The 24,832-nt window shown below is 40.9% G+C and overlaps 1 protein-coding gene across 4 annotated transcripts in view; it reads right to left on the bottom strand.

The window, feature by feature from the left end:
• Positions 10,016 to 24,832, bottom strand: part of DAB2 (DAB2, clathrin adaptor protein) — a 77,280-nt gene continuing 62,463 nt past the window's right edge. For 3 of the 4 annotated variants that reach the window (XM_005694774.3, XM_013972817.2, XM_018065604.1), the window contains 6 exons: positions 19,971 to 20,624; positions 18,821 to 18,977; positions 14,953 to 15,585; positions 14,083 to 14,192; positions 13,441 to 13,511; positions 10,016 to 11,747 (listed from right to left, as the gene is read on the bottom strand). In XM_005694774.3, the coding sequence (XP_005694831.2) occupies positions 13,446 to 13,511; positions 14,083 to 14,192; positions 14,953 to 15,585; positions 18,821 to 18,977; positions 19,971 to 20,624 (1,620 nt within the window). In that variant the 3' untranslated portion in view covers positions 10,016 to 11,747; positions 13,441 to 13,445. The remainder of the gene's footprint in view (positions 11,748 to 13,440; positions 13,512 to 14,082; positions 14,193 to 14,952; positions 15,586 to 18,820; positions 18,978 to 19,970; positions 20,625 to 24,832) is intronic. The other variant, XM_018065603.1, reaches the window with a different exon arrangement.

Raw genomic sequence — 24,832 nt, 5'->3', positions numbered from 1 at the left:
CTCTTTAATTTTATCTTTTAAAATTGTGCTTTCTTGACACTTCACAATTTCAGGGCTGAACACTGAGGCATGCCCAGGGAGGATGGTGAAATAAGCAATCGACTCCCTGTGAATATCAAACCACTGTGGACAACACAGGGGATAGTACAGAGAATGCTGTTCCTCAAAAATTATAAGAAAGAAAGAACTAGGAGTCAGAGGAGCAGGCTTGGAGATGTGAGCTCTGAGTCACCACTTCAGGCCAGAATGAGGCCAATATGTTAAGCAGGTTGAGGTCAAAGACAGATGCTTCAGTCCTTGCCATTTTGAACTCTGGAGAACAACTTCCAGACTTTCTCAGTTTGGGGCAAAAAGCTAACTTGAAATAAAAGTATTTGTGCTGTGTGTTTGAGCAGAGGAGGAGTGACTGATCTGGCTTCCTAAGTTTCTTTGACTGCCATGTGTCACAGTGGATATTTGTTCCCCTCTGTCCTGAGGAGGAGCCCCTGGAGGAGGGCATGGCAATCCACTCCAGTATTTTTGCCTGGAGAAGCCTCATGGGCAGAGGAGCCTGGGGGGCTACAGTCAGTCCATAGGGTCACACAGAGTCAGACACGACTGAAGTGACTTCACATGCATGCATGCGTGTCCTGAGGAGGGATGAGGTGGGTAGTGTCAGGCTTGCTCTGTCAAGGACAGAGTGACTCTGGAGCTGAGAGAAGGGTTAGGAAGGCATTTACAGTCAGATCTCAGGAGTCAGCATCAGTGAGGGCCAAGGTGAGGGTCCAGGTAGTAGCGTGGTCCACCAGGTCCTGTAGACTCCCCCAATTTCATGAAGGAGACCAGATCCGACATTCTTCAGTCAAAAATTCTAGCTGCAGATACCAAGATGTCAGTGCCCAGGTAGATGAGATAAATGCTGTAAATACTGGAAGGAGGATAGTTTAAGGATCTACCTGAGGGTCTAAACTTCTTTCTCAACACCTCCCTCCACACCGCCCAGAAAACTAAACAGCATCATGGAGAGGAGCAGGAAGAAGGGGAAGAAATCTAAAACACTGTGTACGTATGAGAAAGAGATAGTGTTACCTAGCACAGAAACCCTAAGGACTGGATTGAGGTTCTAGGACCCGACTCTCCATCCAGCAGAGTGGAGACTTGTAAGGAAGACCAGATTCATAGGAATAAAGGAAGGAGGAAGGGAACGGAGGGAAGGAGAAAGCAAGGAAGGAAAGAAGAGACAAAAGAATGTGGATATATTTTTCTTTCTGCACTTGAGTGTGAAAGTGTTAGTCCCTCAGTCATGTCTGACTCTTTGCGACCCCATGCACTGTAGCCCCCCAGGCTTCTCTGTCCATGGAATTTTTCAGGCAAAAATACTGGAGTGGGTTGCCTTTTCCTTCTCCTCTTACCAGTCCAGGGATCCAACCCAGGTCTCCTGCAATGCATGCAGTCTTTACCATCTGAGCCACCAGGGAAGCACCTAAATATAGTGTGAGCAAAATTTTGTCTTCTCTAAACATGTTTTACTCATCCTTCTTCTCTAGGGACGGGGCTAGTCCGTAGCTATAGATGATTTTAAGCCAGGAACTTCATCTTGTTTCTGGTCCAGCATTGTCTTCATTTCTCCCCTCTCTACTGACTTGAACTTTTCCTTGTCTTGGGGTTTTGTATGACTTGTTGATGGACTGTAAGAAATCTCCCTGCTTTGAGTTCACCTGGTCAGTTTCCATTCTCTATAAGTCTAGAGTTTTTGTTTGTCAAATTAGAAGCTGAAGAAAGTCGCCACCACTGAAGAACTGAGGAGGACAGAATAAGTAAGCACTGTAAAGAAAGAATAATTAAACTGTGTGTCACCAACCCATAGCTTTGATCCACTTCATGAAGAACATGATACATTAACTGGCCATTGGGTTGTAAAAAAAAATTGTGCAATTTTATAATGGTAGTGCTGTTATAAAATGTGTGAACTTGTGTGAACAGCTTTCTTCACTGACTGTGAACCATGCACCTGGTCTGACCATGAGATGATGCAGGATAGTTTGCTATTTACAATGTAGAAGAAATTGGAAGAATATTACTCATAACTTATCATTCGCTGTGCACAGTCTGATTAAAAATACTTCAACATGCTGATGGGAAATATCTGAATTAGAATAAACTGAGCATGAGGTTAAGACGGTTGCTGCATTTGTAAGAGCCAGAAAATTTACTCTTTGAAGTGATAATTTATTTTACCCCGAAAATGAGCTCTGAAAGAGTCAAAGGAAAAAATGGATGAAAAAAAATTTTTTTTTCATTCAATTTTGTAAGCATTTTGGTTGTAGGATGTGGAAGAGTAGAGAAATACTGTAGAGAGAATACAGTCTGGGTAAACATAAAACACGCCAGTCTAAAGACAATGACAACAGTTTTTGGAGGGAGTGGGGTGGTTAAGTGGTTAACTCGAGGTTAAGTGCAAGGGCACTAGGCCCGGGGTTAGGTTTCCACTTCAGCCACTTACTGGCTATGCGACTTTGGGCAATGACTCAAGTTCTTTGTGCCTCAGTGTCCTTTTCTAGGAAATGTTCGCAGTCAGTAGCAGCAGCCCACTTCATAGAGTTAATATGAAATTAAATTGTTTATTGTTATACTCTCAGAAGAGCTTCTGCCTGTGATAAATGCTGGGTAGGTGTTTTCTGTTATCATTCCATGACTTCTGTGGACCATCCCTGAATCCACTACTCTTGTTTTTCAAGTCTGGCAGTGTTGTGCTTGCAGTGCGGTAAAATGAAGAATTGTAAAGCCGTTTAGAAAGTAATTACTCAGGAGTTTCACAGTCCTCCCCTCAGGATCCCTTCAACTGAAATGGCACATCCCTTTGAGTTCAAATTAGGTTTGTATTAGCATTAAAGCCTCCCATGAAGAGACTTGTAGTTCCCTGCCCTCTTCTATTTGATTCTGTTTGGTAACCTCCTGGCATTAACACACAGAGACTAGTCCTCTGCATTCTTCAGCTTCTACTTGCTAGTCAAAGTGCCCCACCATTAATTTTGCTGAATGTGCTCTACGAATGTGCTTCTCTTCTGCCCTTAGGGTGTTGTGGAGTCAAAGACTGCCTCCATCTGCGTTGGGAGGTCAGCCAACTTGGGGTTAAACAATGACCTGGGCTTGTGGGAAGCACATTAGCTAATCCATCATCCATTTCTATGTTCTCTGGCCAGGACTGGCTTCAAGACCATGTGAGATAGCCCAGGGGTCAACACTCAGGCCTGGTTTAATGCTCAGGCAGCTGCCATCTTGAAATTCTGAAATTTGTGTTGGGACTCTAGTTTTGAAAGTTAAGTTTGATCGTAAAGTGGAACATGTGCACAAGCAGAAGGAATATGCACTGTGCATTCCTCCTTCCATGGCTCCCCATTTGCACAGAGTGTTTATGTTGCCCTGTGAGCATAGGATTCAAGGATTCAAGTGGATTTGTGATGTGCAGGAGTTCAGTGAATCAAAGCAAAAGTGAGTATAAGGTGAGACATAATGCACTTTACGCTTAAGACTGAGTAAGTGGGGGGGTTAAGTGAAGGCGGGGGCTAGGTGACACTGACAGCCCTGGGAAGTCACACACTCTGAACCAGAACGTGCTTCCAACACACACCTGCATGTGTGCTCAGTCATGTCTGACTCTTTGCAACCCTATAGATGCCTCTGTCCATGGGATTTTCCACACACAAAGCTCCACAAATGACCAGGAAACATCAGTAAAGGAACACTTTATTACTAGTGTTCCTTCTGTGCATTAGCATCCATGTAACGCTGCAAGTGATGGTTGGGTGGCATCACCGACTCTATTGACAAGAGTTTGAGTAAGTTCTGGGAGTTGGTGATGGACAGGGAAGCCTGGCATGCTGCAATCCATGGGGTCACAAAGAGTCGGACACGACTGAGTGACTGAACTGAACTGAACACTGAAAGCAACAACATAGAAGGAAAGAAAAAGATACGGCAACACTTCTTTTCTTTTCTTCTATCTGTTTTACTCATAAGTGAGATATGCTGTTGAGATACACATGCATGAAGAAGTGAATTAAAGACAATCGAGCTAATTTTGTGCAGTGTTTCCAATGGTTCTGGTAGGAATGAAATGCAGGAGGACAGGAGGAGAAGAGGCAACAGAGGATGAGACAATTGGACGGCATCACTGACTCAATGGACATGAGTTTGTGCAAACTCCAGGAGATAGTGAAGGACAGGAAGCTGGGCGTGCTGCAGTCCACAGGGGTCACAAAGAGTCAGACATGACTGAGTGACTAAACAATAGCAACATGTGCATATATGACTTATGAAATATAAATTGTATAATTTCAGTGATTCCACATATGAAATAAAGATTATAGGTAAAATTCACTAATATTTTAACATTTTAATTTTTCTTTACTTAAAACAACATTAAATGACAAACAAAATACATCATATTAAGAGAGAGATTTCATAAGAAAGGAGAGAGCTTTATATTTTACTGCCTTTAATGGGGTTTTTACCCTGCTTTGAACCATGGAGATTCCTCCATCTGTATTTTGCCCTGGGGCGCACGAATGAAACAGCCAGCCCTGCCTCTTCCTTAACTCCCTATACTCTGTTTTGTGCCCAGTTGTTCAGTCATATCTGACTCTTTGTAACCCCATGGACTGTAGCCCCCTCCAGGCTCCTCTGTCCAGAAGATTCTCTAGGCAAGAATACTGGAGTGGTTTGCCATTTTGTTAAAGCTAAAAACTTGGTTTCCCAGCCTCCCTTGCACCTCAAAGTGACCATTTGACCACATTCTGATGAATGAGCCATAGTTGGAGTCCACTAGAAAGCCTTGGAGAAAACCGAAATGCTTGGTATGAGAAGCAGATATTGACTGCACCACCTTCCCATTTCTGCTCTCCTTGAATGGTTAACATCCCATTCAAGAGCTACACGGCCATCTGTGACCATTAAGAAACAAACTGAAGAACAGAAAGCCAAAGCTACAAAAGTTGGAGTGAAAAGTTAAGAGTCTGTGTCCTCGAGGGTCTTGTTGAGTTGCTGAGGCAGCATCAGCAGCCATCAATCTAGACTTTTATAGGAAAAAAATAACCTCTACTAATTTTAGCCACTATGAGCCTTTCCATTACTGTTGTCTGTTCATTATGAGTGGACATGTGGGCCATAAACTGCCTGCCTTGCCCAAGGTCTTTCATCAGAAAGAGGCAGTTCCTCCTGTTTTTAGCCCTCTTGTTTCAGCCCTCATCAAGACCCAGTGAACCAGGTTCACTGGCCAGTGAGGGAGACAAGAAGGCACATGTCACATTGACCCTTCCTTCTCATCCTCCTCCTTCTCTGCTAGCTCCTGTGCTCCAGCACCCTTCTTAGCTGCCCTCAAACAACAGGTTCTGTGATGATCCATCAGCGTAAGTAAGTACCTGGTGGAGGCAGCATCAGACATACTCCAGAAACATCCCAAATCCAGCCTCAGCTGAGTTGGTTGACCCTGTAACTTTTAGAACAGCAATCATTTCCCTTTCTTACAGGTAAAGTAAGATAATAGGGACTGAAGTCAAACATACACAAGAATACACAGAAGAACTATACAAAAAATATCTTAATGACTCAGATAACCAGGGTGGTGTGATCACTAATCTAGAGCCAGATATCGTGGAATGCAAAGTCAAGTGGGCCTTAGAAAGCATCACTGCGAACAAAGCTAGTGGAGGTGATGGAATTCCAGTTGAGCTGTTTCAAATTCTAAAAGATGATGCTGTGAAAGTGCTGTATTCAATATGCCAGCAAATTTGGAAAACTCAGCAGTGGCCACAGAACCGGAAAAGGTCACTTTTCATTCCAATCCCAAAGAAAGACAATGCTGAAGAATGCTCAAACTACTGCACAATTGCACTCATCTTACACGCTAGCAAAGAAACACTCAAAATTCTCCAAGCCAGGCTTCAACAGTACACGAACTGTGAACTTCCAGATGTTCAAGCTGGTTTTAGAAAGGCAGAGGAACCAGAGATCAAATTGCCAGCATCCGCTGGATCATGGAAAAAGGAAGAGTGCCAGAAAAACATCTACTTCTGCTTTATTGACTATGCCAAAGCCTTTCACTGTGTGGATCACATAAACTGTGGGAAATTCTTCAAGAGATGGGAATACCAGACCACCTGACCTGCCTCCTGAGAAACCTGTATGCAGGTCAAAAAGCAACAGTTAGAACTGGACATGGAACAACAGACTGGTTCCAAATAGGAAAAGGAGTACGTCAAGGCTGTATATTGTCATCCTGCTTATTTAACGTATATGCAGAGCACATCATGAGAAACGCTGGGCTGGATGAAGAACAAGCTGGAATCAAGAATTCTGGGAGAAATATAAATAACCTCAGATATGCAGATGATACCACCCTTATCTCAGAAAGCAAAGAAAAACTAAAGAGCCTCTTGATGAAAGTGAAAGAAGAGGGTGAAAAATTGGCTTAAAACTCAACATTCAGAAAACTATGTTCATAGCATCTGGCCCCATCACTTCATGGCAAATAGATGAGGAAACAATGGAAACAGTGAGAGATTTTATTTTTCTGGGCTCCAAAATTACTGCAGATGGTGACTGCAGCCATGAAATCAAAAGACACTTGCTCCTTGGAAGAAAAGCTATGACCAACCTAGACAGCATATTAAAAAGCAGAGATATTACTTTGCCAACAAAGGTCCATCTAGTCAAAGCTATTGTTTTTGCAGTAGTCATTTATGGATGTGAGAGTTGGACTATAAAGAAAGCTGAGCACGGAAAAAGTGATGCTTTTGAACTGTGGTGTTGGAGAAGACTCTTGAGAGTCCCTTGGACTGCAAGGAGATCCAACCAGTCCATCCTAAAGGAAATCAGTCCTGAATATTTATTGGAAGGACTAATGATGAAGCTGAAACTCTAATACTTTGGCCACCTGATGGGAAGAACTGATTCATTGGAAAAGACCCTGATGCTGGGAAAGATTGAAGGTGGGAGGAGAAGGGGAGGACAGAGGATGAGATGGCTGGATGGGATCACTCTGGGAGTTGGTGATGGACAGGGAAGCCTTGCGTGCTGCAGTCCATGGGGTTGCAAAGAGTCAGACATGACTGAGTGATTGCACTGAACTTAACTGAACTGAAGTCAAGCAAATAAAAATGAATTGACAGAAAATTCCACAGCTAATGTTAGGGAAAACTCAGTCATGTAGACTCAGAGGTGATTTTTGGTTTTGTTTTTGTTTCTTTTCTTGTATAACCACATCATCTTTGGTCATGACACAAGCCCGGTTTCTTTGCCGCTGAGCAGCCACCACAATCGTCTCCCTGGAGACTGGCACTTTTATGATCTTCAGCACATGGTGAATGAGTGAAGTTGCTCAGTTGTGTCCAACTCTTTGCAACCCCATGGACTATAGCCCACCAGGCTCCTCCATCCATGGAATTTTCTAGGCAAGAGTACTGGAGTGGGTTGCCATTTCTTTCTCCAGGGGATCTTCCCGACCCGGGCATCGAACCCGGGTCTCCCACATTGCAGGCAGACACTTTACCATCTGAGCCACCAGGGAATCCCCAGCACATGATAGAGGTCTAGTAATTAAGCACATTCAGAGAAGCAAGAGAGAATGAGGGGCTAAGCCCCTCATTGAGTGAGATGATAGAAGGCTGAGCCTTGTTCATCAGAACTACTGTAATTAGGACCCATTAAGAGAGCTACTGCCACCACAGCCTGTGTGTGTCCACATTTGGCATAACAACTTAGAACATGAGACTTAGTTGTTTTTAACAGAAGGGAGTTTGTTAAAACATAGCATTTCCCAGCAATAATCTAGCATTTTATTATTTAGCAATCTCCTCCAAAGGTTACAATAGCTTAAATATTTACCAAGGACTGTTGGGGAGCTCTTGTCTTTCACTAGGAGACTTTATATTGAACCCATTCCAGGAATACGGGTCAGAGTCCTCACTCATCAGTTTATTGCAGGGTCAACCAAATGGCTGAGTTAGCTACATCCTCTATTCTTTCCCCTCCCTGCTGTCAGCACAGAAAGAGACAGAATCACACTCTGGTTCTTGAGACACAGTGTTAATACTTTGATGGGGGAATTTGAAACCACTGACTGAAAAGATCTCCCTACATAGCTGAATAAGACTTCAATAGCCAGAATATGGTCACATGACTACTGCTAGGTACAAGGGAGGCTGGGAGTTCAAGCTTTCAGCTTTACCAACTTCTATAGTAAAGGTAGTTAAGACACACAGTTTTATGGTAATATACCATGGAAACCACTCACTTAAAGAATTGAAGCAGCTTGTAGCCATTTTAAAGCACAACGCCATTCTCAGATGAGCTGGAACAGTAATAGATCCCATCTTGCTGAATTACAGTGGCAGGAGAATGAAGTTATATTGTGTAAATGGTAAAGTACTTCACAAATGCAAGATTATTTTGAGAAAATTAATACCTTCTCTCTTTGTATCGGTTATGTGTGAGAGATTGGAAGGCACACTGGCTGTTGAAGTTCAGCTTTTAGCTTAGATTTATGTGATGCTTCAATGAAACCCTCTCCCAAGGATAACAGTTTTACCGTAAAAGCTGAATTCCCGGCTTACAGGTTTAAATACCACTGCTACTGTGCTGTGCTGTGCTTAGTCACTCCATCATGTCTGACTCTTTGCAACCCCCTGGACTGTAGCCCACCAGGCTCCTCTGTCCATGGGGATTCTCCAGACAAGAATACTAGAATGGGTTGCCATTCCCTCCTCCAGGGCATCTTCCCAACACAGGGATTGAATCCAGGTCTCCGGCAGTGCAGGCAGATTCTTTACCATCTGAGCCACCAGGGAAGCCCCAAATCCCAGAGTGTGTAGATTATCCATTTTCCAGGGGATCTTCCTGACCCAGGAATCGAACCAGGGTCTCTTGCATTGCAGGCGGATTCTTTACCAACTGAGCTACCAAGGAAGCTACTGCTACTACTAAGAGACTCTAAAGAGGTCTGTTTCCACTTCACAGGGACACTTCAGGAGGCACCTCCCTCTGCTTGGTTAACAGCAGTTACTACTGCACTGAAGTGAATGTCATCCCCTTGTACACACGAGCAAGGGTTAACCTCTGGCAAGAGCTTGCTTAAACCACATGGAAATATCACACAGGTTCAATGGGTTAGATACACTGCAGAGCATTTTGATACGCCATGTAATTTGTGCAACATATTCTTATCAGCAGCCCTTTCCAGCTCATCTGTGGTTTACTGGAAGCTGCTTACATGTGGAGTCTGTTTCTCTATATTCTAATCAGAAACAGATCAAATGTTTCAGTTAAAAGGAAAGGTAAGGCAGTACTACCAAATATCCCAGAACAGTAAATGCCAATCAATGACACTTATTCTGTCAAGTTCATCTGATTACCTGGAGATGTCAAGTTTAACACCAAGACTTCTACACTCGAGGAGTGTCTGCTTTGGGGTCATCTGTTTTGTAGCTCTTGGTCTTGAAATGAATGAGAGCCTTGAATGTCTTTTTTATTTTTTTTAAATAAGGGAGAGTGTTTAAGAGTGTCCTGGTGCTAAAGACATTTGACCATTAGCTTGCCCACCTCACTTAGACGCTCTTCTGAGTAGCTTACAGAAGCTTAAACCAGTCCACAGAGCTGTGTTTTGATGAAGTCAAACATCACTGAATAAAGAACAGGGGAGGAAAGGGTAAAAGGCATGAACCAATAGTTTACTAATGAATGATTTTTATATTAGACATAATTGAGGTTGTTCTGGCAAAGGTCTTATCCACTGGACTCCCATTAAACTCCCAGGAAAGGAGAATGTATAGGTCTGAGAGAGGAAAATTGAGTCTTGAAAAGCATCAGATATTAATTTACCTGTGGTCCTATTTCACAGATTTCTACTTTTTCATTTTGGTGACAATCCAGAATGCACCATAATTAACATTTGCTCACCTTACGCTAGTATATGTTATATCTTGACCCTATCACATCAACCCAAAGCAGGAGTCAAATGAATTGACAGTAACACATGAGATTCTGCTATTCCAGTTTATTGAAATGAGTAAATTTATAGCTTTCTTTGCATACAGAAAAGTGCACAAGGAAATAAGTATGTACAAAACAATTGTGTGGCTGGTCATCAGTTTCAAAAAATTTGTCTACTTTCAAAAATTCAAACTATCTAGAAATAATTGCCTCCAGTTTAGCACATTTAGGTATTTGGACATATAAAATATTATTTCAAGTCTGTTGATAATAACTGAGTAGAAAGTCAGACATTGCCATACATGATCAGCTATTACCATTCAACATAAAACCATAGGACTTTAGCTTGGACTACTTGGGGCTAATCGACAGAGGTTCATGAGGCCACCATCTTGTTTTGATCCTGAGCAGTCATCCTCTTCTTCCACCTAAAGATAACATTGTATGTGGTTGATTAACACCCACAAGAACCTGAGCACTAGGGTCAAGAAATAACATTAGAAACCCAACATACACAAAATAAAACAAAACTCATTATGGCAAGAACAAACCTTTCAGATCTGTGCCAACAACAAGACTGAAAATGAGCTGGAAGAGTTTCCAAGATTGTGAGGAGAAAAATACTGCCTACATTAAATTTTTAAAGATAACACCAAATACTTGCTCTACAGAATCCACCCCCCGCCCCCATTTATCTTCTGACTGTGAGACGGTGGCATCAAGAAAGCTTTCCAGTTACTGGATAAAGGTCTGGCGTGACCCCAGATAAGCACCTATCATGTTTGGCACAATCACATTTAACTTTGTGATGTGCTTCTCTTAGGAATGCAGTCCTTCATTGCTGAGTCAAGTTCAATTTTTCCTCAACGTGAACTGTTCTGGAACTTCAGCTCGAGAAGATAGCCTCTTATTCCATAGTAAGGATAAAGGTGGTGTGCATTTGCAACTCTAGTTACTGAGATTAGCGATTACTGAGAAGGTAGAGCATAGCGGCTTCAGACCTGTGAATCATTAGATTTTTTTGCCCCATAAAACTCTATTGTTTATGAAAGAGAGAAGCCCAGGAGCAAAAATGACTGAAAAGAGAACTGGAGGTAAAAGAAGAGGAGAGATGAAAAATGAGTGTTCCCTCCTTCGCAATAGCTAGCAAGAGGTAAGAGAAAGGACAATCTCACCCTTGAGAGAAAATGTATCTTCAGAAAGAAAAGTTGCATCCTTGAAAACATTCGTAGGTGTGTCAGATTCCAAGGAGATTCTCCTAAGGAGAAATTGAACTTGCTTCCATTTTACTTTAAAAATGCTCTGTAAGTGATGGTCTGAAGCAAGATTTAAGAAGGTGCCTTGTTCTACAATCTTTAGGTTTAATGCTCTGAAACAGAACCCCCAAACACTATGAACAGTAGGGATTTCAAAATTTATTCAAAACAGTATAATCTGAGGGGTTGTGGTGGCTGCATCACCCAACCAAAGGGTACATGGGTCACATGGGTTCCAGAAGGTTCTAGGGTCACAATAGACAAGGGTCCAAGTAGGAAAACTACTTCGCTTACATTCGGCTAGGGAGTTTAGGTTCTTAATTTATTTAAAGCCATAGATTCAGTTTAGCGAAATAGAAAGTAGAAGGTATTCTACAAGTGGGAGAGGCAGCAAGAAATAAGGCAATTGATAATATGTCAAAGCTAAAACAAGGGCAAAGGTCAGGACTTGTCTGCCAATTAGCTTTGTCCTTGACTACCAAGGCCAACCTCTTTGTTTCTCTGGACAGTCAGCATGCCAAGTTCCTAGAGAAGTATGGAGAAGAAAAAAAAACCCATGGTTAGAATTCTGGGGTCAAATATTTAGTGTGTTAAACATAAAGTTATTATCTATGTTAATAATAGTATCTCCTAGGACTGATTCAAGAGGATAAAACAACTGATGTAGAATCTGTAATAAAGTGATTAACTCAGGTGCTCAATAATGTTGGCCATTTTGTCCCACGGTAGTTCTTCTAGTCACTCCCCAATCTACCATTTAGTAGGTTAACTAGAATTCCCCTTCCTTCACGACCTAAAGAAGAAAGTGCTTCCAGAGAGACCTCTAGTCAATTCAATTAGATGCAAACAATCCTCCTAGACTGTTAGTGCATGCTATTCCTTTTGCTTGGTTCATGGGTGCCTCTCCGGGAGAGGGGGCAAGAGTGAGTCCCTGTTAAGATTCAATATATCATACCATTTTATTACATTGCAACTCATCTGGATACTTGCTAAAATAAAGCTTTTTCTCAGCACCAAGGGAGATTCCTCAGGGCTAGGGCCCAGGAATTTGCCTTTTCAATAATCTCACTTTGTAGCCTATTTTATGGAAAAGCATTTTCAGAAAGACTGTAATTATAGAAGCGGAGTGAGGGAGATAATCCAAACTGCAAATAAACTCAAATCTTATTGTTAGTATCAGACTTAAGATATGTATCTATTTAAAATAATTAAGTTCTACGTGGGTTGAGAGAGAGTTGGGGTCGAGAGTTTGGTAGTCCCATGTGAATGAGGGCCAGGGAGCAAAACTGGGAAAAAAAATGAGTTTGGGTTCTTTTCATTCTTCCTATTTTTCTCCTCTTCCAGCTATCCCTTACTTCCTCTAAAATGCAGATAAGCCTCTTCTCCTCCACAAACTGCAATCTTTTAAGATCAGATAAAGTTGCTTCCACTAACTGATGAGAAAGAAACACACTCCCATCTTCACTCCCAGATCTCAATCTAAGGTGCTGGTGGTGGTTCAGTTGCTAAGTCGTGTCCGACTCTTGCAACCCCATGGACTGTAGCCTGCCAGGCTCCTCTGTCCATGACATTCTCCAGGCAAGAACACTGGAGTGCGTTGCCGTTTCCAAGTCTAAGGTGGTAACCCACAATAACTGACTGAGGATAAAACCCACCAGTGGACTCATCTGAACTTGCCTTTCAAGGGGTCACTGGAAGCTGTCACCACTTTGAGATTTAATACCACCAGACGATTTCAGACCAATTGTGAGGCTCCCTTACAAAGAAATGCATATTGAATTGGATGACAAAAGTGTAATCATGATTTGTTTGGCTGACCTCTTTGGTGGTTTCAGAAGGCCTTCAGAATTTGAAGCTTCTATAGAAAACTGAGTAGTTACTAGGAAACTTTGCAATCACTTCAATATGAAGATCAAAAATCTAGAAGGCTGTTATGTGTTATATGGAGTTTTACTTCTATACAGAAGTGAAACGTTAAAAACGCAGGACAGAAACCTATATCCATGAGTATATTACTATTTTTTTAATATGTGTAAGAACTCTATTCATAAATGCTCAGCTTAGTCATTATTGAATTAGTTAGGCATAGTGTTCCATATATTTTACTTCTCCATTTCAGAAGAACTTTTTCTTTCCATTTCTAAAATTCAAATTTCACCCTTATTCTCTTTGCCACCCTTTCTTACAAAGCCTAAGCTTAGCAGGATCTTCTACTTACAGAAGTTAGGCAAAAGGATTTCCAAATGGATCTCTATATATATCGGATGATGTGGGTTGAAGAGAAGCCATCTATGGAAACAAAACCACCTAGTCAATAACTATAATTACAATGATAAGAAAATACCTATAATTAAGACTTCTCAGATTCCTTTAAAAATCGCTTAGGTCACTGACTAATCAGATATTGTATGGGTTTACAATGATTTGTGTTTTCCTGCTTGTGATTGATATATATTTAATATTTACATCAAAAGCAAGATTCAGAATTATGTTTGCTCCCCCAAAATGCAAAATATTATTTTTATGAGCTAAGTAATTTTGTGTTAGGAAATTAAACGTTTGAAAGGTTTTTAAGCATAGTGTTTTGGCTCAATTTTCTTCCAAAGGGCTTTCCCAGGCTAGATTAAGTGAGAGACAAAGGACTTTTCTATATGATATTGCTTTCCAAATTCAAGAGAGTAGTTCCTGTAAAAATAATCTTTCCCCAGTTTGAGTTGAGGTTTACACTGCAGTGGTTCTTAGTGATAAATCTTATTCAGATGTCCTTTACTGTCAAAGATACAAGCAAGGTTAATTCAGGAGGTGATAACTCTATGTGGTGTGTACTTTGGAATATCAGCTTCTAATAGTTGGTACTTACAGAGGCTGGTGATGAGCGGAAAGAATCTTTAGAGAAGGGGTTCTCAAATGCATTGTCAGCAGATTTGGTAACTGGCGGGGCACTGTGTCGGGGAGCTGGCTTTGGTAGATCTAGAAGGTGAAAAAGTAGTCAGTAAACAAGCTTTCCTCCAATGCAAGTCCAAGTCCTCCGGTCAGGCTTATCTTAGCAATTAAGTTCCATATTTTTGAAACTGACATTGACCAAACAAAAATTATCACACCAAATACCAGGACTTCCAGTGATGATTACAAGCAAAATCCATCCCTTCTTGGAAGAGGAAGCCAAGCATATTCACTTGAAGTGGAAGAGATTCAGAATTCCCTCACTTAAAAACACCTACCTGGCAAAACTTCATTAAGCCTTGAGGCCAACACAGAAATAAAGACTTCTAGAGATTCAATTACCTGATAGATTAACTAATAAAAGTACAGCTAGCATTCAAATACTGGTTGCATTTCAAAGCTCTTTCTTTCTACCACGCCTTTTAACTTCCCTATTAGATGGGTAGTATGATCCATGCATATCTATTCATGAAAAAAATGAGCCCACAGCCCTACATACCTACCTGCAGTGCTCCGGGGGCCACAACCCATTGAATTTCAATAGCTCTCGCAGCCCTTTTAAGAATTGTCACAAGAGGGCAGCACTGGGCCAGTCCTTAGAAATAGCTAACCAAGGTACCCTGTTAACTCCATAAGCTAAATGGTTAAGTTGTCTCCATAACCCCTGATAGATGAAAAAAGCAAAGAGTACAGCTATGAGGGGTCTGGAGAGGGTTCTGAGAGACTCTCTGGATTCATACGACTGAAATCCTTGTGGGTGCAGTTGCCAGAGAAGTAGGTAGCTTACCATTGATCTTTCTCAACAGTTGATTAGCGTCCAGATCATCATGGTCTGCGTTCTCCTGAGGAATGCCAACTTTGCTGTTGAAATAACTGGAGAAGGCGCTCGAGGTCCCAGAGGAGTTCTGCTCTCCCTTCCTTGCCGGCACAGTAGGTGGTTGCCGCAGTTGGAAGTCCTTAAACATTTCTTTCACTTCCTTGACTTCTCTGTCCCCAAGAGGGTCCAAGGCAATGAAGGCATCGCTGGGGACATCCTTTGGAGGGCCAGTTCTGGGAGGTGGTTGAGGAGGAGTGACCAGGAGAGAGGAGAGCATAGAGGGGGGCTGGGCGGACACAGCAGGAGCTGGAAACACATTGCTCTGAAAAGGGTTCCCCAGAGGGCTGTTTGCTGACCATGTATTGGGTGTTATGGATGCTGATGTGCCCCAAGCTACAGGGGGTGGAGAGGAAACTGAGACCGCGAAAGAGGAAGGCTGGTTCCAACCCGGAACACTTGGGCTTGTGGTAAAGACGATTGGCTGACTGAATCCTGAAGGCTGACCAGCCATCATAGCGCCTGGGACCACTGAAGGGGACTGACTGAAGACTAAAGGTGCTGGGCTCCATGGCGCTGCCTGAGCAGAGAGAACTGGCACACCACCTGAAGGAAGGAAGCGGGATAGAGGACTTAAATCAGAAGACCAGCTTGAAGAGGATTCTTGAGTTCCAGAAAGTCAGCTCTCTGGAGAGCATTGATAGAGAGCATCTACATGCCAACCTTTATTAAGCCTTGAGGCTGACATGGTTCTTATTAGATTAAATCACTCTAAAGATGAATTGGGTTTCCCTGGTGGCTCAGATGGTAACGAACCTGCCTGCAATTTAGGAGATCCAGGTTCGATCCCTGGGTCAGGAAGATGCCCTGGAGAAGGGAATGGCTACCCACTCCAGTATTTTTGCCTGGAGAATTCCAGGGACAGAAGAACCTGGTGGGCAAAGTATCAGACTTGACTGAGCAACACTTTCACTTTCTTTTCAAAGATGAATTAGCTGTAGCACATATTCAGATGTTTGTTGCACTTTGAAGTCCTTTTTTTCTACCACATGTTTTTAAATTTTCCTCATTAGATAGGTAATACAGTCCACAAGTACCAAGTCATAAAAGAAAATGAGCCCTTTTCATACCTACATTGATGTAATTCAAACAGCTAGAACAGAGCCTGTCAGTAATATGAATCTACATGTTGAGTAAATACATTGACATATATAAGCCATGCTTATTATGAGGTAGTTAATTACGATAATCCATTGGATACTCGAGTCATTGATGTAATCTTTTCGATTTGGCAAATGGCTCAGGTTTGGAGTCTTATGGAGACTAGCTACTAGGCATATACATTAGGCTTTAACATGCTTACATCCTGGAGAAACCATTTCAAAGTTTCTTTTCTTTTAAATGTTGCCAAGGTTGACACAGCTATATAAAAGGATAGTAAAATTTGGTTTATGCCAAGATAGTTTTAGACTTTTACATACAAAAATGGAGGAAAAGCTGGTTATCCTAGGAGAGCTGTTTCAAATAAACGTGCTTCCTGCCATGTGACACTCACTAAACTGCCAGAAGTTAAGAGGGAGAGGAGATAACGTGAAGGAAAAACAAAGACAAACAAAACAAAAACCCCCCAAACAAACAAACAAGAAGCAAAAACACTTGCAATGTGAGTAACTATACCTGTCCAGGCATCTGCTCTTTGTGGGGAAATGGCTCTATTACCAGACCCCTGCCATTGCTGGTCTGTAATTAATTAAATCACTAAAATCTAGGTCTCTTCAGTGCTCGCCCTCCTCTTTTTGAGAAGCTCATTCCTGACATCTTGTTCTAATACGTAGGACATTTTCTCTTTTGTGTCTTCCCAAGTGTATTAATAATCCAGTTAAACTGTCACCACTAACAGAAAACCTAAATTCAGCCTCATACTGCTTCACAAACGATGTTCTGCTCTCAAAAACCTACTTGCTTTGGGCTTTGGGGCAGAGCAATTCTTTAGTAATGAATATTTTCTAACCAAAGAAGGAAAAGGCCTTCAGACTTGGGTTAGGAATGTTTTTGTTTCCAGAGGGAGAGATATTTTGAAATGGTGTTCAGGGGCTGATGGAGCAAGATATTCTATCTCGAATTTTCTTAGGATTGGAGCTTAATTGATTGGTGTTGATTCAGCTCTGTCATCACAAACCCCCTCCATCTGACCATGAACACACAAGGTGTACTCATGAAGAGTGAGTGGCTTTCAGTGGTGGCTCATCTTATTAAATTAATATGCTTACTTTTGAGGTGAAGAAATTGGGTAGAAGAATATTAATTACTAAAATTGGGAAGGTCACAGTCTGCGATAGAGACCAAAACTCACGCATACCACTGATTCCAGTCCCTGCCCTCCTATTCTGTCTCCTTGACATCAAGGAACAGAACTATATTTTTTATTGGAATGTTAATTAAAATGTTTATTTATTATTCTTGGCCACACTGTGTGGCATGCAGGATCTTAGTTCTCCAAGCAGGGATCAAACCTGTGCCCTTGCATTGGGAGCACAGAGTCTTAACCATTAGACTGCCAGGGAAGTCCCTCAAACACTTATTTACATGTATACAGAAATTAGACTTCATTTACACCAAAGAATATGCACGCAGGCAGACCCTGGAGATATTTCAAGCTTGTTTCCAGACTGTCATAAAAGGGAATATGACAATAAAGTGAGTCAAGCAAGCTTTTAGGTTTTCCAGTGCATATAAAAGTCATGCTTATATTATACCATAGTCTAGTAAATATACAATAGTATTATGGCTAAAAAAACAAAGTACATACCTTAACTTTAAAATAATTTATTGTTAAAAATGTTAACCATCCTCTGAGCTTTCAGCAAGTCATAATCTCTTGGCAACAGTAACATCAAAGATCATCAATCACAGATCACCATTTAAGAATAAAATGTTTGGAATATTGCAGAAATTACCAAAATGTGACAAAGAGACAAGAACTGAGCAAATGCTGTTGGAAAAATGGTGCTGATACACTTGCTTCACTCATGGTTGCCATACACCACCAATTTGTAAAAAAAAAAAAAAAAAAAAAAAATCCACTGTCTCCAAAGTTCAATAAAATGAAGTGTAATAAAACAAGGTATGCCTGCATTCCTTTCACAACCAATCAAGGGAACGGTTCTCTTAGATTTGATAATACAGGCTTCTCGAAGTAGGTTGAGTTTGAACAAAGTTATTGCTATCATTAAAAAAAAATAATTTAAACTTTATTAACAGAAGCCAGAGTCACTCACTAATAATTGACTCCAACTGGATGTACAAATTGGGTAAAACTGTACATGCCTTTCTCACAACCACCACATGCCAAAGAACAGAGCTGGGTTCAGAACCCTGCACTTTCATTCAGTGACTTACACTTAATTCAGATTTCACTTACATCCCCTCTGAGGTGTGTATCCCTTCCAAGAGGGGCATTAGTTTAACAGGGGATAATAGGGCTTTGATTTAATAACAACAAGATTACATGGAAGACATGCATTGTTATTACTTTTTCAAATGGAGATGATCTCAACACCCTTTCTCCAATGAAACCGGTCTGAGCTTCAGAATCCCTTACAACTGTCTTCAGTAAGCCATGACAAGTTAGTTCAGGTAGGTGCAACACTTGGAAACGGATTTCTTCTCACATGCCAACTCAAGTCAAGAGTTCCGAATGGAGGTGGATTGTACAGAAGTAAAAGTGCAAGAAAGGCTCCCTAGGATGAGGAACTCCTATGGATATGAAGTGCTTCCTTCTGTGAATTACCATCTGATGAAAGCAACAGAGCCAAACCTAATTCCATCTCTAAATACCTACCTAGACCCGGGAGGGGCCCCAGTGGGGCAGGAGCACTTGTTTTGAAGAGATCCAGAGGGTTGGTCTGTAGGGTTGCAGGTTGTCCTGTAGATTGTCCTGGAGGTTCTGAGATGGGAGGAGCAAAGATGTCTGCTGCAAGTAAGTCTTTTGCTGGAGACTGATGGGACAGAGAGGGATATGGAGGAGTTACTCAGGAACAGTGAAATACAGCTCTATTCGGTTTCCTAGTCGGTAACTCGACTTTGGGTACACAAAAAGAAAAGAAAAACTTTTTCCTATTATTGATAAATTACTACCAAAAAACCCCCAAAGACAAAACAAGACAAAAAAGACACAGATCTGGGCAATGGACAGAATATTGGATCTTGGTGACTAATATAATGGAGGAGACTCAAAGTGAAATCTAATTTGCTTGTTCACACATTTGTATCTGTCTGACCTCCTTATCAGCTAAAAGCTGGAAGCTGGCAGTGAAAGGACAACTGTAAGTGAGTAGCTTAAATATTTCGGTCATTCTCCTGGATTTAAATCATTGTGATAAAGATGACACAGTAGTTTAATCATTGAGCCAGCTTGCATATTCCAATGAGATTTTTAAAATGAAACTTACATAAACCACATTTTAAATTGCTTTTGAGTGAAGTGGTAATAGTAAATATATAAGTTTCTTTTAAGACATTGGATTATTCTGGCATTAGTCAGAGGAGACAGACTTGAGAATTTTATACCACCACCTGGACAAGAATGCAATACAAGGGGCGGGGGATGTGTGGGGGGTGTGGGTTAGTATGGGGAGGGTACAAAGGGAATCACAGGGACCCTTGTCCTCCCCTCCCATAACATGACGATCAAACTTACCAGAGGTACAGAAGCATAGCAGCATTAAAAATGGAAAAACTTGTGTTTAGTTAATAATACGTGACAAGACATGCAAACGGAAAGCAGAGGGTGACAAACACTGCCGAGTGAGAAGCTTAAAAAGGAGCCGATTAGAGGAAAGTGTTCCTGGAGAACGATGTGCCTTATCCCACCTTCTATTTTACAGCCACACAGGAAACTACAAGAGCAGCAGGAAAGAGAGCTTGCATCACACCACCCTTTGGTACCGCACATGCATTCTGCCAATGGCTATGTGGAGAAGACAATTCACCTTAGCAGTCCTTCTGCCTCTTCCGGGTTTGGTACTTTGTGGAGGTGGGATAATGGCTATGGAGTCATGTGGTGAGGACTGGACAGAGCTTTCCAAGTCCTGCTTTACGCCATTCGGCACGGGCAGTCCTTTGGGAGGGCTTCCCACAAAAGGGTTCGGGGAGGATTTGATATGGAAGCCGTTCTGTTCTCTTTCAGATACCTCATTGTGAGTTCTCACTGCTGGCTGTGTTTGCGTACTTGATAAGGGCCATGGGCCTGCCTGAGCTTCCTGTTTGCCAGTCCGGTTAGAGATCTGGTCAAATTGCTGACCAAAGTAATCAACATCCCCATTCAGGGGCCCATTACTCAGAGGGGTAGACGAGCTACTCAAATTCTCTTTCTTCTGATCTGGAGATTTGAGAGAATCAGACGAAGAGGGTGTCGATTGGTCTGGCTGTGCAAAAGGATCATCACGGAAAGGATCAGGATTAGGGGTGGGAAAGAAGTTGAGATTGGCAGAAAAGGCATTTTCAGGCAGGAAAGATGCCTGAGGCTTTGGTCGAGGAAGAGAGCAGGAGGTGATGCCATTTGTTAAGAACAGATTTTCTTGTAAAGAATTCTGATTGGTGTCGATTTCAGAGTTTAGATCCACTAACAGGATATCTTTGCTTTCCTATCACATTTGGAAAGAAAAAAAAAAGAGAAAGGGTTAGTCCATGTTGTGACTTCAAATGAGAAAGCTACATACTGATGACCAGGATTATAACAATTTCCATTATATTTCAGTCTTACTGGTTGACCCTTACCTCCTCCCATCACGCCCCTGAATATATAGAATAGGTCCTCCTTGCACCTCTCAGGCCCTTTTAATTACGTTTCCACTTCATTCACCCTTCATTCAGTGAAAACTTACAGTTGTTTGTTTTACACGTCTCCCCTCACCCTTTCAGACTGACTGAGCTCATAATCATTGTTTCAATTTATGCCTTTGAAAGCCTTAAAGGAACTGATTGCAAATCATTCCAAGTGACTAAGTATAATTGAACTTGAAGGAAATGGCCTCAGACACCTAAACCCACTTCATACCTGATGTACATTCCTATTATACCGCTAGAGTCACCTGCCATCACCTTTCTCAATAAGTGAATTCACTGGCTCATATTTTATAGTTTTGGCTGTGATAAAGTTTAAGGTTAATATATTTCTCTATAATTGGGTTTTCTTCTGGGAGGGGGTCAAAAAAGATTGTCCCCTCCCATCACAGCAGGCTAGGTATGCCTCTTTAAATACTTAAGGATCTTTCTGAAGGTGCTGCCAAGTTGGATCTCTCATTCTCATCATATGAGTCTCTCTTTTGGACATAACTTTTTGTCTACATCCTTCTCAGAACATGATACTCAAAATACTGATGTAATCTAATAATTATATATTTTGTCATAATACAGCTTAGCATTGCTTGTGTTGTGACAGTAATCTCATCTCTTTTTGTTCAGTTGCTAAGTCGTGTCCAACTCTTAGGGACCCCATGGACTGCAGCCCACCAGGCTTCCCTGTCCTTCACTATCTCCTGGAGTTTGCTCAAACTCATGTCCATTGCTGTCAATAATACCATTAAGTAATCTCATCTACTCAGTGGATAAATTCAACTAATTTTAAAGTCATCTTTAATTTATGTATAAGGTGGAGACATGGGTTTAAGAGTTAATTTGAAAGACACACCAAATTCTCTTCCTTCTCTATCATTTTTTCAGATATGTTAATTATTTGAGCTCTCAATTGTCAGATAAGACATTATTTTCAACATAAAAGCAGCAAATTTGATAGATCTGACATATCTTTATTCAGGTCAATGACACAACTAATTAAGATTCACCCTAGGATACAGATGGCACACTGATAGACCTTCCTTCTGATTGACTGATCACGTAAATACTTAACTATGCTAGCCATAGAAGAAAATAAACAATAAAAATTGCCCAACTGAAATGGAAGCTAATTTTCTATCATTAGCCTGGGCAGATTCTTAAATATTTTGATCATTGGGACAATGATCAAGACATCCTCAAGGAAATATACAATCCTCAAACCAGCAAATAAAAAAGGAGATTGAATAGGCTTTCTCAGCTTTAAGAGAAAAGAATACATTTTTAAAAATTGTAGGTCTAATTGGTATTTATTTTTTGGCTTCCTTTACTGTTAGGGATAAAGATACAATTTGTAAAAAGCCATGTTTTTCTCCTGATAACCAGAAGAACTTGTCAGAAGAGATAGCTTGTGATTTAAAAAAAAAAAAAAAAACCTTAAAAAAAATCAAAGAAATTGATTGGAAGATCTCAATGTAGGGATCTTTAACAATCAAAAGGTAGAACAAAATGTATTACAAAAGCTTGTGATTTCAATAGTTATTCATTTATTCTGAGCCACCTCTGGATTAGAACAGTTGGGTGTTCACAGCTGGTAGAGTTCTCCTTCAAATACTTCAGAAGAAGTTCTGAGGACACGAAACAGGAGCCACAATGTTAGACTTCTGAATAGTCACCCTATAAGTAAAATGTATAAGGCTCTCCTCAGGTTGCGTTTGTCGTTAATTCAAAATTAAAAACCCACTTCATAGACTACAACTGAAAGATGTAAGACTCCTCATCTACGTCCTCCATCAGCATTTATTTAATTCTGCGTTGGACTGTCAGCTGTAAACACTTCATCCACTTGGCTGTCACGTGGGCACCTGAGAGATAAGAACTGGTGATATGAACATGAAATATAGTCCCTGCTCTTAAGAGGCTCCAGTGAAAAGGGCAAGCAGGCAACCAAGAAGGTGTCTGTGCAGACCAGGTTTTAAATATTGAGTTCAGTAGACTAACTTTCCTTCAGGTAATTCATCTTGCCTAACCATTCCAGTCTTCCAAACCCTGGGACTCCCTGCTTAAAGCCTTTGGGGACTTCCTGCCGCTCCCCTATATCAAAATAAACTTCATTAACCAGACTTTCAAAATGACCCACAATGGAGGTGGGTCACTTGCTTTTAGCCTAACTATTACTCTCTACTCTCCTACACACTTCAAAGACCTAACTCAAGTTCAGATTCTTTACAAAGCTTTTCTCCACTGATCCTTCTATTTCAGCTTCACTTGTGCCCACCCATTGCCTCTTATATATACGTGACACTGTGTCTTGTGCCCTGATCCCATCCCCATATCAGATTTGATGGGGGAGCCACATCTTATGCCTTTTTTCTTAATAACCAGGCTTTCAAATGGTGAAGTTTTTAAAGTTTAAGGTCATTTTTTTTGTTCTTTTTTTCTTTTCCTTTCCTTCTTCTTTTGAGATACAGTACGGAAAAATATTGTTCAAGTGATTTTGTGATAAAAATTACGTTGTAGGCATGTCACTTAGCTTGCAGCATGAGTTTTACTTGAAATGCAAAAAACTATTTCTATAAATGTTGGAGGGAGGCACAGATGGGTTAAGAAACCACTCATAAAGTCTAGGTAATTTAGATTTCTGCCTCTCTTCATCTCTTTCAGAGCAACTGCTGTGAGATTTCAAAATTTTTAAACAGGTTGGTTTTATCGAGTAGAAATAAATCTATTCATGACTTATGAATATGGAGTCATATGTAGAAACACACTGGCAAAGTCTAATGAGCACATAATTAGCACCACTAACATTCTTTTAACAGATATGATCACTTTGATGTTATTTATCATTTAAATTTACTGTTAGTTTAACTAAAACTTGCATTTTATTTCTACAAGCCAAAAATTCCTAGAATGCACAAAGTCTAATATAAACAAGACTTAGGATTACTCCTGTTTTTCTTCATTTTTTTAGAACTTTGTAGAAGTCTACAGAAGCACATTAAACATTCAGTGCTTCCCTGCCTATCTCATCTCACTGGAATTCTACATACATTGAGTGTTTTGACCTCTGCCAATATACTAGTTGTTTGAATGTTGTTGGAAAGAAGGTTGTTCAGATGTCAATTTACTTTGGGAAGGAGCTTTTCATGAAGGAGGGGCAAAGTTGCCTAGCAACCAAACAGCCTCAGAGCAAGGATGGACCTTTCAGGATTATCTAATCTGGTATTTCAAAAAATTTATCTTTACAATAGTAACAAACATCACAAAGGATGAAAGGTTTCACAGACAAATGAGTCAGGACTTCTTACTTGGAAGAATATTAAATGAGCTTTTCTATTGCAGGTTTTTTACGGTTGCTAAAATGCTATGCTATGCATTTTGATTCTCATAAAGGTTGGGGTAAAGATGAATATCTGCAGCCTCTGCTCCTTCCCATCTCACTGGGCCTAGGTATTTGTGTGAAATTTCATAAGCATGCCATTCTCTACAGTACTCCACCAAGCAAGGCGTTTACCACTTCTCAATCCGCTGTTGCTCTAGTTCCTATGACCTTCTTGGTCACAGAGGTTTGCTTGACAGTTCTACAGGAGACTCCCAGATAAACATTCTTCCCATCATTCTAGACTGACACCCTTTTTCTTGAGTTATCTCTAAGTGCTTTCTCATAATTTATGTTCAAGTCAGAAACTCACTTACTCAGAGGCATTATCTGAACCTCTAAACTAAATAAAAACCTTGTAAGTAACATCAGCTATTAGGCTTTGTGATTACTTTAACATTGATCTCCCTGCTAGACATTAAACTCCATGATGTCACTGAATTATGAATCTCACTTCTGTGCCCTGCAAATAGCAAATACTCAAGAAACTGTTAAATAAATAAAAAAGTTTTAAGAAGTCATTCAAAATTACAAGTAATTTCACTTGAAGCCTGTTTTGGAAGGTCTGAGACTTAGGCTTAAGTCTTAAAACTGAACCTCTGCTTGGGTAGATGAGAGGTTTTTTGAATCACCATTTCC

The sequence above is a fragment of the Capra hircus genome, chromosome 20 (genome assembly GCF_001704415.2).
Source record: "Capra hircus breed San Clemente chromosome 20, ASM170441v1, whole genome shotgun sequence".
NCBI lineage: Eukaryota > Metazoa > Chordata > Mammalia > Artiodactyla > Bovidae > Capra > Capra hircus.
Note: the sequence above shows the minus strand (reverse complement) of the source record. Positions and strands in the feature narration are given on the sequence as shown.